The sequence below is a fragment of the Corythoichthys intestinalis genome, chromosome 16, assembly GCF_030265065.1.
Source record: "Corythoichthys intestinalis isolate RoL2023-P3 chromosome 16, ASM3026506v1, whole genome shotgun sequence".
NCBI classification, from domain to species: domain Eukaryota; kingdom Metazoa; phylum Chordata; class Actinopteri; order Syngnathiformes; family Syngnathidae; genus Corythoichthys; species Corythoichthys intestinalis.
In genome coordinates this window covers 35,241,677-35,258,257 of record NC_080410.1, presented here as the reverse complement: position 1 = coordinate 35,258,257, position 16,581 = coordinate 35,241,677, and the positions used below count along the sequence as shown (strand labels likewise).

At 38.5% G+C, this 16,581-nt stretch overlaps 1 protein-coding gene across 2 annotated transcripts in view; it reads left to right on the top strand.

Moving 5' to 3' along the window:
* The window catches only part of cacnb1 (calcium channel, voltage-dependent, beta 1 subunit), a 113,476-nt gene that overhangs the window by 79,063 nt on the left and 17,832 nt on the right, over window positions 1-16,581 (top strand). For both annotated transcript variants that reach the window (XM_057860699.1, XM_057860698.1), the window contains exons 8-10: window positions 9,962-10,042; window positions 10,153-10,211; window positions 10,277-10,386. In XM_057860699.1, the coding sequence (XP_057716682.1) occupies window positions 9,962-10,042; window positions 10,153-10,211; window positions 10,277-10,386 (250 nt within the window). The remainder of the gene's footprint in view (window positions 1-9,961; window positions 10,043-10,152; window positions 10,212-10,276; window positions 10,387-16,581) is intronic.

Sequence of the window (16,581 nt, the reverse complement as noted above, 5' to 3'; positions counted from 1 at the left end):
ACATCTTCGTAAAGAAAAGTCGACCAAAACGAATGTTCAGTCGCCTCTCCCGGTCCAAATGGATTAGACACCTGTCAATGGAAGTCAATGAATTGGTTAAAAGATAACATGAGCTATATTTAAGGCTATGTATGGCATGGGTTCTCCGACGTTCTCCGAGGGCCACGTTAAGAAAAATATCAAAGTATTCAAGGACCGCCTTGAAATCATTCCACTTTCATTCGTTAAACAGAGGATCGGAATCGGGTAAAAAAGATTAGGGTTACGAATGAGTTCCGTTTCTACTAGAGATGTCCCGATCGATCGGGATGCCGATTGAACGGGTCCGATCACGTCATTTTCAAAGTATCGAAATCGGCCAAAAATATCAGCCATGCCTTTTTTTTAATATATATATATATATATATATATATATATATATTAGGGCTGTCAAACGATTACAATTTTTAATCGAGTTAATTACAGCTTAAAAATTAATTAATCGTAATTAATCGCAATTAATCGCAATTCAAACCATGTATAAAATATGCCATATTTTTCTGTAAATTATATATATATTCTGTAAAATAAATTGTTGGAATGGAAAGATAAGACACAACATGGATATATACAGTGGGGAGAACAAGTATTTGATACACTGCCAATGGGTTTTCCCATTGGCAGTGTATCAAATACTTGTTCACTGCCATATGTACCGTATGTACATTCAACATACGGTACATAAGGACTGTAGTGGCCATTTCACTCTACTGTCATTTAAATCTGTCTATGCTGTCCTCACTCCGAAGCGTCTACTTTTTCCAAAGCTAGACAGCTAGTGAACGACGCCTTAATAATCAGACTTCTCCCTTTTTCATCTGATTTATTAATAAAATAGCCTCAAACCATTGTCCTCTTTAGACCGTCGTAAAACTACAACAAAAAAAAGTACACAAGCCTTGCATTAGCAACAACGTTAGCTTAGCACGCTATACAAGTTCACTAAACATAAACAAAAAGCGTCTCATACAAAAAATATAACATTTCGCTTACTAACATAATATGTACGTTCTTTACAACAACCATACTTACGGACAAATGTTGTCCAAGGATCATATAAGCACAACATTACAACATAGGCGTCAGCCCGAGACGTCGTGCAGCCATATTGAACTGGCAAGAAAAAAAATAAACCATGTCGCAAAGCGACCACAAGAGTTCGCTGTTAGACAGCACAAAAAGCCTGCTGTAAAACTTACCAAAAGGCAGAATACTGTCTGAGCGGGACATCTGCGTTAATTGCGTTAAATATTTTAACGTGATTAATTAAAAAAAATAATTACCGCGCGTTAACGCGATAATTTTGACAGCCCTAATATATATATATATATATATATATATATATATATTTTTTTTTTTTTAATTAAATCGTTTTCTAATTGTATTTAACATTACAGACATAATATGTTACACTCATCCAGAGTCTTTAGTTTAGGCTTAACGTAGGGTTATCAAATTTATCCCGGTAACGGCGGCAATTAATTTATTTAAAAATGTGTCACGTTAAAATATTTAACGCAATTAATGTATGAGCTGCACGACCTTCTCACTTATTGTCGCGCTCAATCTGTAATGACGCCATTTTACCTATATAGAGAGATTAAAGGCAGCGCAAAATGAGTAGAGGGAATTTTGGCAGCCTTTGGAGCCTTTATTCAATTGGCTAAAGCCTTGCAATCCCTCTCCCTATGATTAGAAATATCATGGGAAGCAATGTGGGGAAGCAAGGTGGCAATTGATCTTTGTCTTAACACCTCAAGTTATTTCCCAACGCAGAGAAGATATATGAATGCAATGGTAAAATAAAATGGTAGCACGACGCACAGTCATGGTTCCACTTCCCATCATGCATTTGGGATGGCCACAGTATCATTTACTGAAAGCTCAACAAATACAGTAGATGGCAATATTTAGTCACAATATACAAAGTCACAAGTCTTTCTATCCGTGGATCCCTCTCACAGAAAGAATGTTAATAATGTAAATGCCATCTTGAGGATTTATTGTCATAACAAACAAATACAGTACTTATGTACTGTATGTTGAATGTATATATTCGTCCAAGTTTTATTCATTTTTTTCTTAATGCATTGCCAAAATGTATATGATCAGGAAAAATTATTGGGAATGATTGGAATTGAATCGGGAGCAAAAAAAAAGCGATCGGGAAATATCGGGATCGGCAGATACTCAAACTAAAACGAGCAAAAAAACATGATCGGAACAACCCTAGTTTCTACGTTGCCGACGTAACCCAAATTTCCGCATAAGTCGGAACTTACCCTTTAAGTACCCCTAAATATATCAAAATAACTGTCCAAAAACACGTATTATACATCATTGTACTGTCCTCGCCAAGACTTTGGAGTTAAATCCTAGCAAGACAGCGAGCTAAGCTCCGAAATGACTAAGTCAGACGTCCTTGTGGTTTGCTGATTTTATTCAGCTGCTCATGACATCAACACTTTATAACATTTAACACTTTATAATAACTATCCGTTTTACTAGGTAATAGATCATTTGTAAACTATTGATAAATGATTTATTGTTGATTTGTGAAGTATTTGTTAACAGTTTATTAAGCATTTACAGGGTGTTCCAATATGGTTGACCCCATTCTAAATGCCAATGCTAGTTGATGGATCTTAATAAAACTATATACACTTTAAGTTGAAGGTCATACGTTTTATTGGTTAAATATGCAAAGAAAAGTACAATTATTTGTTGGTTCTATGGCAGATTTTCATAAATGTGCAATGAGCGCCGCCTGCAAAATGCCTTATCAAAATGCCTTTTCTTTTGAAATGAACGGCATTTCTTAACTTGAAAAGATAGAAATGCCAAACGTTACACACAAAAACTTGAAACGTTTCTACACAAACTGTGTTTCAGGTTAAGAACACCCTGTAAATGCTTAACAAACTGTTAACAAATACTTCACAAATCAACAATAAATCATTTATCAACAGTTTACTCATGATCTATTAACTAGTAAAACGGATAGTTATTATAAAGTGTTACCAATGAAACTAAAAAAAAAACAACAGAAATTCAATCAGTTTCATCTTTAACAATCCACACAAACAATTAGCATGTATCAGTTAGTGTCCCCACATCATCAAAATCAACTAGCCCCAAGTATTTGACCACAATTGAAAACGCACAATAAACAGTACAAAAACTGTTATGTACAGATGTTGCCTCTGTCAATGCTTCACAAGCAACAGATGTGCACGCAGGCTCAATCCCAACACAGCCAAATATTCATTGATTGATCACCCGCCAATGCTCAGCTCACCTGACCTTGCCGCCATGGTGACGCCGCAGGTGCACGTCCATTGATGTATCCTTACATGCCTTTGTATCCATTTTGACCAAAGTAGGAGATGGAGAACCCACAATCTGACCTGTTTGAACATAATAATTAGACAGTACCATCTCTGTATTGACATCTAAAAGTGGCTACAAAATTCATGAGATTCAATACAGAAGCGTCAAGTAATCATTACAAAACATGATTATTGTTGCGCTCGGTTTCTAATATTTGTAGATGCCCTTGTAGTTTAATCAAGTGACTAAAATACAGAGGTGGGTAGTAACGCATTATATGTACTCCGTTACATTTACTTGAGTAACTTTTTGAGAAAAATGTACTTCTATGAGTTGTTTTACTAAGCTCTTCTTTTTACTTTTACTTGAGTATATTTGTGAAGAAAAAATGCTACTTTTACTCCGCTACTTTTAGTTAGATAGGAGTCGTTACATTTCTCCTCTTTATTCTACATATTAAATTATTTTTTTTGCCAGAGATGCCAAGAGTAAAGAGGTGCCTGGTGTATTTCCGGGGTAGCACCAATGAGACTTTCCAACAATAATCACATGACTCCATTATACCAATCAGACGCAAGCTTGCCGTTATATCTTCACGCCAGCCTGTTCAATCATGTGGTGTCTTTAAAGCACTGTAAAAAATGAAGTATTTTATATAGAGCGCTGCCCTCAACATGACAAGAAAGCATGGATTTTAACCTCTCTCCCAGTTTTTATTTGCCACTGATTGACCATGGAAAACCGGAGATATGATCCTTTAAATGTCAAAATAGTAATTATGAAGGAACTCTTCACTATTCAAACTCTTTTCTCCACCAGAGGGCAGTTATGTTCTTTGGACGAATAATGCTTCAATTTTTTTTTCTTGTCGAAATTCAATGATTTTTTTTTGTATTTTGTATTTCTTTGGCTTAATGTTGATATGTAATTAGTTATTGTACAGCATCATTGTAACAACAATTCGTGTAGATAAATTTGTGCTCAGAAAAAAATACTTTTGTTTCCAAAAAAAAAAATTCAACAAAAATATATACATTTACTCACAATGTTACTCATTACACAGGTATTCTTTTCACCAAAAACTTTTTTACTTGTACTTAAGTACATCATTTGGATGACTACTTTTACTGTTACTTGAGTAATATTAATTTGAAGTAACGCTACTCTTACTTGAATAAACTTTTTGGCTACTCTATCCACCTCTACTAAAATATTAAAAACAGCTCTTGATAAAAATGCAGCGCAACCATAATCTTCATGAACAAATGTTCATGGCAGCAAATGAGTTAACAAGGAACTAACCTGAAAAGTGACCCAGGGGATGAGCACGCACCCAGAAATTCAATTTTCTAGTATCGCCCTATTGTCAGATAACTGTTATCATGAGCAGTGGCGGACTTGGCATTTTGCGGCGAACATATCCAGGGGCCCTCTTCATGGGTCAGGGGTTAAAAAGGTGAGAAGGGTGTGGAGGAAATATGTTCTGGTACACTAGGGCTGTCCTAAACGACAAATTTTCTCCTGATTAATAAGCCGACTAGTTTTACGATTAATCGACTAATCTAATATATATATATATATATATATATATATATATATATTATTTTTTTTACTAATTTAGCAATGAAATTTTTGTTGACGCTTATTAATTCACAAAACCATTTTGGAACACTTAAATTCTTTATTAAAGTACAAATAATCATGTAAATAACAATAATTAATCACAAATAAACAATGAGGTTAAACGCTGTTAGCATTTACTAGTGCAAAAGAATGGAAAGTAAACAGATTCAGAACATTGACTTTGCCTTTCCAACATTATTCAAAACAATTCTTAAAAGAAATTCTAGCAATATTGTTATAGTATACTACTATATATAATAGTAGTATAATAATTATAATAATTATTCATTGCCAATCATATTTGTCATGAAGAGCGTCATTTGAAAGCTATTCTTAGTTTAGAATCTGTATTATGTAGTATTTACTCAACATATTATAATATTAATTCTGAAGTATGTGGGATTAACTCCAGAAATCATTATTTATATGACAAACATGACGTGCTTTTGCTGTTAACCAGCTGTTGAGTGTTATTGTATGACTGACTGGAACTGTCCTACATTGTTTCGCCACAGGGTGTGCTGTCGTGTATTTTATGTTCGGTGTGAAGAAGAAGAAGGAAGTAAAAATAGGCATTAGAGGCCTGTTCTCAACTTCTCCCTCACTGCACTTTGGCTCTCATGGAGAGCACATTCGCTCATGTGTTCGAAATAAACGATAGCCGACGTGCAAAGTAGCAAGTTAGCTGTAAAAATAGCGAGCTTAGTGGCGTGAAAACCGCGGGAGAGCTAAGTGAAGCTAACGAACAGCTAAGCGGCGCTAGGGGGAGATAATATAAATGCAGCATTAAAATGGCTTTCTTTTTTGTTCTGTTATTTGTTTGTTTGGTATGCTGACATAATTATACATGACGAATAGTTGGGGGTGTTGCTGGCTCCGGTGGCCCAAGCCATTTGCTCGTTGGGGCTAGGGCAGCTGGTTGGGGGCCCCCTACTGGTTGGGGGCCTAAGGCGATCGTCTACTTTGCCTGAATAGTAGATTCACCTATGGTCATGAGTCTTGTATCGCAAATTGTATCTCATCAGGAGTAGGCAGAGATTCTGACTGTATGATAACCTTAAGCCAAAATATCACGGTTTCACAGTATTGCAATTACAGCTCTAAAATGTGTTATTTTGAGATATCAGGGTGAAAAAAAAAATTGAACAGGATTTTTATTTTTCAAAACATTAGGAAATTGGAACATAAGTGTAATGTCAAGTTAAAATAAATGTAAAAATTACCAAATATTTTAAATAAAATTAAAATAAATGCAGTCCTATAGGTGAACATAAACCGACAGCCACAGCTCAACAATATCACCATCAGAAGGAAAATAAATGAATTATTTTCCATAAAAAGCAAGTGTGTATGACTCATATCATGTTTACATGAAACACACACGGACTTTCTCAACACAGACAGTTGCCAGAGAAAAAAAACCACCATGTTTTACCATCGCTAGACACACTAAACACACTACAGGTCACTCTCGTAGCTGGTGGGAAACGTCCATGAAATTGTTTACTAAACTTTAATTTTGTATAAATGTGGAAAAATATTGAAGGTATTGCCACCTTGGCAGCCACCCTCCGCAAACATGTTTTACATGTCGGCTGGCCCTCCTTCTCTAAGCCGCGGTCGTCTGTAACTTTTCCGTAGCCGAAGTATTCCCAGACTAGCGATTTCGTTTTGTTTGATGGGGGGGGGGGGGAATTCAGGAGTTTCACCTCCTCCAGCCATCGTGTAGCAAAGCTGACACTGAGCAACGACCGGTGGGGGAGGGTTGAGCCTTGCAGCTGCAAGCGAGGGATTTCTCCATGCATTTTTGGGACATAAAAAAATAGCTAATACCTTAGGGACGATATGATGGAAAATTTTTGCGTTTTGAAACCTTGACGTTTTCATACCACAGCATACCATGAAACCCGTAATCGGCACATGTCTAATCACGAACTACCCAGAGGTTCCCACCTCTAATGTAAACGCGTCGAAGGAGCGTCCGGCGTTACTGTACGCGGTACGTGACACCGCGCAGTCCACTGTGCACAGGGCTATCACTATTAATACACCTCTGCTATGTACACCACTCCAACGCTGGTGAGAGCCATTAAGAGCCTTTTAAAACATGTATTTATAGCTTGTATGGATGCAAATGAGTCCGAAGGAGTTTTATGTAACGGAATGTAATATCATGTAAATGCCTTTCAATACAAAGCGGAGGCGTAATGAGGATCCCCATTTCCCAGTGTCACTTTTCCAACTGGAGTGATTGTTTTCACCCCAAGTCTTGGTGCTTGAAGGAGATTTTAAAGAGAAAAAGCGCTTATATGGATGAATCATACTTGTCGTGAGTCACAATGTAAGAATAAGCTTAAAGCATGGATCATCTGTGTGTGGGCGTTGCGTCTATGTGTTGAAGGCTCAATGTACCCTTTTTTCCCCCAGGCTTCAACGCAGAGTGCAAATATGCTTATTGTATATTTTTGCAACCCAAGGAACACATGGACAATTCACAGGCATTTCATGCCAGAACTGGATCAATCACATTTGCCTTCAACGCCACTGAAAAATGATTATTCACTGCCAACCCTCCCACTGTAAATTGATTGGAGGTCATCAGTGGTAGGCGGTGGGTTGAATGCGCTAAGTAGAATACAAAAAAACGCCGATTTAAACCTTTAAGTATCCCTCACATTATATCTACTGATTATTCCGGCAGTTATCCTCGTGTTTTTGCGTTCATGTATTGTTACCTTATTGTGAATGGAGCGGAAAGTTTTTTAGGGATACCTTAAAATTGTCTTTTACATCCCAATACCGCTAACCGGCTGTGTGCTAAGGCTGATGCCGCAACTGTACCAATACCACGTTTTTTGAAAACAGGATTTTTTCTTTTAGTACTAAATTACTGCATACTCAAATGTACTGAGTCATAGACTTCACTATCAGTTGACAGGACACAGGGATCGGGGCCGATCTATAGGGGGCCAATTTTCAAAAACTTAAAATTCTGATATTTTCAAAACCAAAGCCACTAGCGACCTGCAACCAAAACAGGCACCTCCCTTGGGCATGTATGAGTCTCCATGAGCAGCGGGATAAAAAAAATTCAAAGTCGTTTCATAATAAAATCCTAATGAATCATTTTGTAAATAAATATGGCAAAACTTAAAGTGAAATTCTCAGATTTTATGCGAGATGCACAAAAATCACCAAATGCAGAGATATTACCTATATTTTCAGTATCAATAGCAATACTTAATATATCATAAAGGTTTTTGCCAGAAATAGCAACCAACATGGCGGCCATCACAAAACAAAGACCTTTTTAAGTTGAAAATTCTTGTAAATAAATGCTTAAATCGTGCAATTTCTATAGATATGAACGTAAAACAGTTTAGATTCTTGTTTAAAAGCAAAAAACGGACAGTTATAGGTCATTTTACATAATTGCAAGCAAAAGTTACAGTATTGCGTAATCCAACATGGTGGCCGTCATGAAACAAGCTTTTTAAGTTGAAAATCTTTGTAAATAAATGCTTAAATTGTGCAATTTCTATAAGTATGAACGTAAAATAGTCTAGATTCTTGTTTAAAAGCAAAAAACGGGCAGTTATTGTTCATTTTACGTAAATATTTCAAGCAAAAGTTACGGGATTGTGTAAGACAACATGGCGGATGAGACAAAGAGCTTTTTAAAATGAAAATTCTTGTAAATATAAATGCTTAAATCACAAAATTTCTATTGATATGAAGGTAAAACAGTCTAGATTCTTGGTTAAAAGCAAAAAATGGACAGTTATCGTTCATTTTACGCAAATATTTCAAGCCAAAGTTACACTAATTTTATCGATTGATTTTTTTCACGTTTCAAAGTGCATACATGATGCTATTTAATATAATAATTACCTTGAATCATCGACCAAATCACTCTTAAGACACTCCTGCCTTCTTGTATGCAGTAAAACCTGTTTCTACCTAAATCCGGTGTTAGAACGCAGAATGTGTGTTTGAGTTTATCACAGTGAAAACCAACTTAATGTTCTGCCTGGGTCGGCCCCCTACAGGAAGGCATGGCGCAATGTTTGTGGGAGCTGTCTTGTTAGCTCATGGTGGAGTCTATGGCTTAGTGAGGCACTGCTTAGCAACGTTTATGCCTATCTTATACGGGTGACAACTTGTGCTGCAACGATTAATCGATTAATTCGAGTAATTCGATTAGAAAAGAAATTGGAATTAAATTTTGCTGCTTCGAATATTTGTTTAATTAAAGTGGCGCTGTAATGGATTGTTTTGAAACTGTTTGCATTTCGTTTTATTGATTTGGTTGGATACACTGCCCTCTAGTGGCAACAGTGAACTCATTTCACATGGCTGAATCCAGCTGCTCCCTGTTAAGACCAACATAAGATCAGTTTTTGTTTGAGCTAAAGTTTTAAATGCATTCGTAATTTAGTTTATAGGTATATTTAGCTGTTATTTGTGGGAATATGTATTTGAACCATTTGTTAAGAGTATTGTTATAAAAAAAATAAAAAAAAATTTAAACTAATTTCAAATGGCTGAATCCAGCTGCTCCCTGTTAAGACCAACATTAGCTCAGTTTTTGTTTGAGCTAATGTTTTTAAATGCATTCGTAATTTAGTTTATAGGTATATTCAGCCGTTCTTTGTGGGAATATGTATTTAAACCATTTGTTAAGAGCATTGTTATAAAAAGAAAAAAAATAGCATTTTATAGATTTAAGCTAGCAGGCTTATTTTTTTTTATGTTTGTTCAATTTGGTATCAAGCCTGATGCTCATATTACCTCATTAGCACATAGCTTAGCTCATGTGCTGATCACTTTTTATGCTAGCAGAGTTTGCTAGCCTACTTTTTCCCAGTTTTCCCTTCTTCTAACATAGCTAACATCTTTATAGACGCTCATGTTAATGTCAGTATTCCTAAAACTTCCAATCCTGACTGATGTGTGTCCCTCCTGACAGATGGAGCACGTGCCTCCCTATGACGTGGTTCCTTCCATGAGACCTATAATCCTGGTTGGACCGTCGCTCAAAGGCTACGAGGTAGACTCGCTTGTATTTTTGTAGTAGTATAACATAACGAGTCTCAGGCCAACAAACCCCAAAACCTGTCATTTGTAATAACTGTGTGTCAATATTGTCGCCCACCGCAGGTGACGGATATGATGCAGAAGGCTCTCTTTGATTTCCTGAAACACAAGTTCGAGGGAAGGTAAGCGCTGCACCATCACCCTTTCTATTCTTCGCACTGACCTACAGAGCCTATCACTTTGGCAGGATATCTATCACGCGGGTCACGGCGGACATCTCGCTGGCTAAGCGCTCGGTCCTCAATAACCCCAGCAAACACACCATCATCGAGCGCTCTAGCACCCGCTCCAGCCTGGGTAAGCGCACACGTTTGGAGCAATTTGTTGAACAATCACCCTTCGTCGCCTTATTAGAGCAGGGGTGTCCAAACTATGGCCCTTGGTCCAGTTTTTATTGGCCTGCAGCAAATGATGAAAAATATTCATTGGATATGGACCGCATAAGAAGCTTAAATTCAGCCTACATTGTGTTGCACGTCTCTGTTTCAAAAATAGATGGAGCTAGTCACTTACACAATGCATACTCATTACCTCAGGGGTCAAAACCTGACTTGTTGAAATCAATTGAGCAATCGTGGTTGTGATTTTCTTGACTTCTTTGCTGTACAGTGGTACCTCAAGATACAAAAGCTTCGGTACACGAAAAATTCATTTTAAGAAAAGTTATTTTCGCGTCATATTACGAAAAATAATTCATCATACGAATGATAAAACGTACTGTAATAGATAATTCCCTCTCGCAGCAATGCCATACAGTGGGGTAAATAAGTATTTAGTTAACCACTAATTGTGCAAGTCCTCCCACTTGAAAATATTAGAGAGGCCTGTAATTGTCAACATGGGTAAACCTTAACCATGAGAGACAGAATGTGGGGGGGGGGGGGGAAGAGAAAATCGCATTGTTTGATTTTTAAATAATTTATTTGCAAATCATGGTGGAAAATAAGTATTTGGTCAATACCAAAAGTTCATCTCAATACTTTGTTATGTACCCTTTGTTGGCAATAACGGAGGCCAAACTTTTTCTGTAAATCTTCACAAGCTTTTCACACACTTGCCAAGTTTACATGGAGCCAAATATTCCAATTACAATCGGAATATTTGTTCAAACCGAATAAATGTGTTCCATATAAACACCTCATTCGGAATGAACAGGCCCAAACCGAATAAAATTTCATTCCGATTCACAGGGGTGGAATATTCCTTTTCCCAAACCGATTAGAAGTAAAATTATATCATGTAAACAGGGAAGCGGAATGGTGTCTGGTTGCGTTCTTTCTGCGCATGCTCCGTACTGACGTGGTGACGTCACTTGGTGACGTAAGTAACGTCACTTGCAACATGGCTTCCAAGCACACGCACAGCGCACCCACACAACTTTTTAAATGAACGGCGTATCATTCTGAAGTTTTGTTTCCACTCGAAAAGTTAAAACAGCAGCTGATCTGACGATCGATCTCCATGTTTTGCAACGTGACGCTTTGTTTTGATTAATCTGCGCATGTCAGACGGCAGTTGTCAAACGTCCTTTCGGAATAAAGGCAGTCACATGTAAACGCTGGATCGGAATAGATGAAGTGACATGTAAACAGCTGATGTGAAATTTCCATTCGGAATGATTTGAATCGGTATGAATAAAAGTCAGCATGTAAACGTGGCTACTGTTGCTGGTATTTTGGCCCATTCCTCCATGCAAATCTCCTCTAGAGCAGTGAGTGATGTTTTGGGGCTGTCGTTGGGCAACACGGACTTTCAACTCCCTCCACAGATTTTCTATGGGGTTGAGATCTGTAGACTGGCTAGGCCACTCCAGGACCTTGAAATGCTTCTTACAAAGCCACTCCTTTGTTGCCCTTGCTGTGTGTTTGGGATCATTGTCATGCTGAAAGAGTCAGCCACGTCTCATTTTCAATGCCCTTGCTGATGGAAGATTTTCACTCAAAATCTCTCGATACATGGCCCCATTCCTTCTTTCCTTTACACAGATCAGTCGTCCTGGTCCCTTTGCAGAAAAACAGCCCCAAAGCATGATGTTTCCACCCCCATGCTTCACAATGGGTATGGTGTTCATCGGATGCAATTCAGTATTCTTTCTCCTCCAAACATGAGAACCTGTGTTTCTACCAAAAAGTTCTATCTGGGTTTCATCTGACGATAACACATTCTCCCAGTCCTCTTCTGGATCATCCAAATGCTCTCTAGCGAACCGCAGACGGGCCTGGACGTTGTTGAAATTTGCCTCCCCAGACAAGCCGCACGGAAACAGCGACAGCCGAACAAAGTGCCGCTCTGCCGATGCTGCCTCCGCGCGCGCCACCCGGGAAGGCGGAACTTTGCGCGTTCATCTCTGATGTTAACACTTTGTACTGACTCCATGTTCCAAAAGTTTGAAAAAGACTCGCCGAAAGCAGGTTGACAATGTATTTGTCGACAATGGTCAAAAACAAGACAAAAACAGACGACTGAGGAACAATTCTGGATCCAAAACAAGGCTACATGTTTCCGAGCAGCAAAATCTGTCTTATCTCAGTGTCCAGTGTTTTTTAAGTCCGTGGACCGGCCGAAGGTGTGTCCGGGCGTTGCTTTGGGATCATCCCTCTCTGGCCGGTTTCGGGCTGTTTAGGTTCGTGCGTGGATGGGATGTGGTTGCCGACGCTGGTCTTGACGTCACAAGCGCCCGCTATCAACTTTGTTATCCTGGCTGGCTCTACTTGTTTTAGGACAAAGAGCGCTTTGTCCTTGCAGAACTGCTTTGCAAGTTTTGGTGCGTCAATCTTGCTCCTGACGCATATGTTGGGCTTCTATGATAAGATGTCGTTGTGTATCTATGCTGCTTTTCATTAAACTATGGTGTGCTATTTATTTTATATTAGGTGTAGTCCTGCAATAAATATGAGAAATGATACTATTCCCTGGTTAATTATATTACGTGTGTTTGAGTAATGCAAACAGTTAGACGGTGCCTACGAGAAATGGTACCATTTTTCCTTTTCCCCCTCAGGAGCCCCAATAAGGTGATTAACTTTACTGTGTCAAGGGCACTGAGTGAAGTCTTCCTAAACTATAGTTAGATGAATGTGTTAGACTAATGCAAACAATAATATGGTGTGTGCGAGAACGGTACCTTTTCCCTTCAACGTGTACTTTCTTTAGCAGGGGGACACGTCTGGCAGTGCAGGATTTGAGTCCCTGGCGGCGCATTGTGTTACTGATAGTAGCCTTTGTTACTGTGGTCCCAGCTTTCTGTAGGTCATTCACTCGGTCCCCCCCATGTGGTTCTGGGATTTTTGCTGACCGTCCTTCATTTTTACGCCACAGAGTGAGATCTTGCATGGAGACCCAGATCGAGGGAGATTATCAGTGGTCTTGTATGTCTTCCATTTTCTAATAATTGCTTCCATAGTTGATTTCTTTACACCAAGCGTTTTACCTATTGCAGATTCCGTTATCCCAACCTGGTGCAGGTCTACAATTTTGTCTCTGGTGTCCTTTGACAGCTCTTTGGTCTTGGCCATAGTGGAGTTTGGAGTATGACTGACTGATGTTGTGGACAGGTGTCTTTTATACAGATAATGAGTTAAAACAGGTGCCATTAATATGGGTAACGAGTGAAATCTCGTTAGACCTCATTAGAAGAAGTTAGACCTCTTTGACAGCCAGAAATCTTGCTTGTTTGTAGATGACCAAATACTTATTTGCCACTCTAATTTGGAAATAAATTCTTTAAAAATCAGACAATCTGATTTTCTGTTTTTTTTTTACACATTCTGTCTCTCATGGTTGAGGTTTACCCATGTTGACAATTACAGGCCTCTCTAATCTTTTCAAATAGGAGAACTTGCACAATTGGTGGTTGACTAGATACTTATTTGCCCCACTGTGTATGGAACTACATTTGAATATAAATGTAAACAGATGAAATATACACACCACAATGTGCCACACAATGCTTATGTATATGAAAAAACAAAACAAAAATATAACTTACAAGCGATGCTTTTTCAAGGCACAAACAGCGAGATCAAATAGAAAGCAATAGCTGCCGAAGTTAGCTCATCATTTAGTGTTTGCTACGAGCTTGAGTAGTCATGTGCTAACATCTGTAGAATGAGCTGAAACCTAACTAGTTACACTTAAGCACCACTAGGTGGTGGCAAAGCATTACAAATTAAGATGGTCAATCAGAGGACATGATCGCAAATTTAATGTGACGACTTGAAGTTCCGCTCTGAGACCCCCAATTTGGCCAAATTTCAAAATTATCCGATATGCATGTGTGATACATCATTGGAAGGCTTAAAATCTCAATTTTCTGGGGGAAGAAAAATTTTGGACAGGAGGGCATTTTTTAAAAAATTTTTTAAAAATTAAAAGTTTTTTAAACAGCAAAACCCTATCTGGAGGTGTGAGCACGCGAGAGCAGAATTACAGACGCCATGACTTTAACGGCATATTAATGCTTACTTACCTTGTTTCAATCCAAAAGCTCCATATAGCATGTATCACTGAGTGTCAAGACACAGCTGTGAATGGCCACAGCCGGATTTTGGGGGGATTTTATGGGTGAAACACGGTAATATAACAAGGGTCGGGATGCAGAAATTGCGGATAACAAAGAGTGGTGGAGATTTTCTTTTTCGTATATTTACCCTTTTAAACGTTTTTTTTTTCTCCAATTTTCTTTGTTTGGATCGATTATTCATCATCGAACATATCGGGAAAAATGCGACAGTAACAAAAAAATACAATTTATTGATAGTTATGAGGTAGATATCAATGACTTTTTTACAGACGCCAGGTTTTTCATTGTGACGCAATTTGTGTTAAAAGTTTAAAATATGCGAGTGAATCATTTTTTTAAAGTCGTTTTTTTTTTTTTTTTAAACAAAATATTAGACATCAATTAATGATTCTAAGCTAAAAATGGCATTTTGAATTATACATATAATTACCTTGTTTTCATAGCTGGGTTGAAACAAAAACAGTTGCGTGACGTCTGTAAACGGGGGTTTTCAGGGTAAAACGGACAAATTAAAAATAGTTTGGGGGCTTCATGCACCATAAATCTGCTATGGCAGCATAGAAACATATTGTCCTATCAAACACAACAGTTGTTTTGGCTTAAAACAGCAGTTTCTTTTAGAGAGGACTGCAAGAGCACAAACTGCTTTTTCAGCCTTGTCTGTGTTTTCCGCCATATATATACAGTATATATTTTGCAATATCCTTATCACTTTGGATTGTTTTGTTGCTTGCATTCACTGCCATTGACAATTCTAGACATCAAATCCATTTCAACTGGGAAGTCTGCCACTGAGTGAGCATATGAGTTAATACTTAAAGAAAAAATAAAATAAAATCCTGGTCTTTTTTTTTACCCAGTTCCAATCCCCTGTTTAACAAATTTCAAGTTGGTCCATGCATTCTCTCATTTTTCTGAAAGCGGCCCTCGGAGAAAAAAGTTTGGACACCCCTGTGACAGTATACTGCCGCCTCATGAGATAGCATCTAGGGCTGTATTTTCAGATAATGACAAAGGTGAAATTTCTTCCCAACTTTCTAAGTCTGACCTTTCTTCATCCTGTCTCTCTGCCCTCCTTCACCCATGTTTCCTTCCTCCATCATCTTCTTGCTCCTCCTCCACCCTCTCTTGAATCAGATGTACTGGGTATGTATGCATCTCTCTGCCCACATTCTCTTCCTTTTCCTCCTGACTCTCATCCATCCTCCACGCTTTATTTGCCCGTCTGCTTGCCTCGTATGTTGCTCCTCATACTTTTACTGCGTGACAGCCTGTAGCTTCCAGTAAAGACTAGCGACCCAAAAAAAAGGTGTTATGAAACCAAAAAAACTATCCGTGGGAGGGCAGAAGGGCCGCGAGCTGCTCTTTCCGAGCAGGAGCCAAAGCGGAGAGCCAAAGCGATCACTCTCATGCCGCTCTCCACCTTGTGTGAGGGTGGATGAGTTTTAGATGGTCCTCGTGGAGCTACCGTGGGAAGTCCGGGAATAGCGGGTGGCAGGATTCTCACTTCAATTTGCAAGCGATGACTGTGCGCGCTCGCGAGGTTAATGGAAGTCTTGCCTCCGCTTCCGGCCTCGATGGCTTTTATCGCTGTGAGGGCGCCGCGCTTTATGGCGACACTTTTCCACAGTTTGGTAACATTAGGTTCGGATCAATTGTCAGTCAGGACTGACACGCTCATGGACATGTCTATTTAAAGACTAAAATACTGCCTAGTGTTTGTATAATGTACAAGTTATGATTCATTCATCATTAGTAGAAGTTCTCATGAGTTTATCACAAGTAGATGTCCAATCCATTTGAAGTGGGAAGCTGGCAGCAAAAGAACGAACCACTTCAAATGGATTAGACGTCCTAGGCCTTGTTCAGACTGGCAGCCAAAATTTGATTTTTAGCCCATCCACGTTGAAACTCTTAGATTTTTGCGAGACTGATTGAAACCACATATGGGAGGTAGTTTCATATCAGAT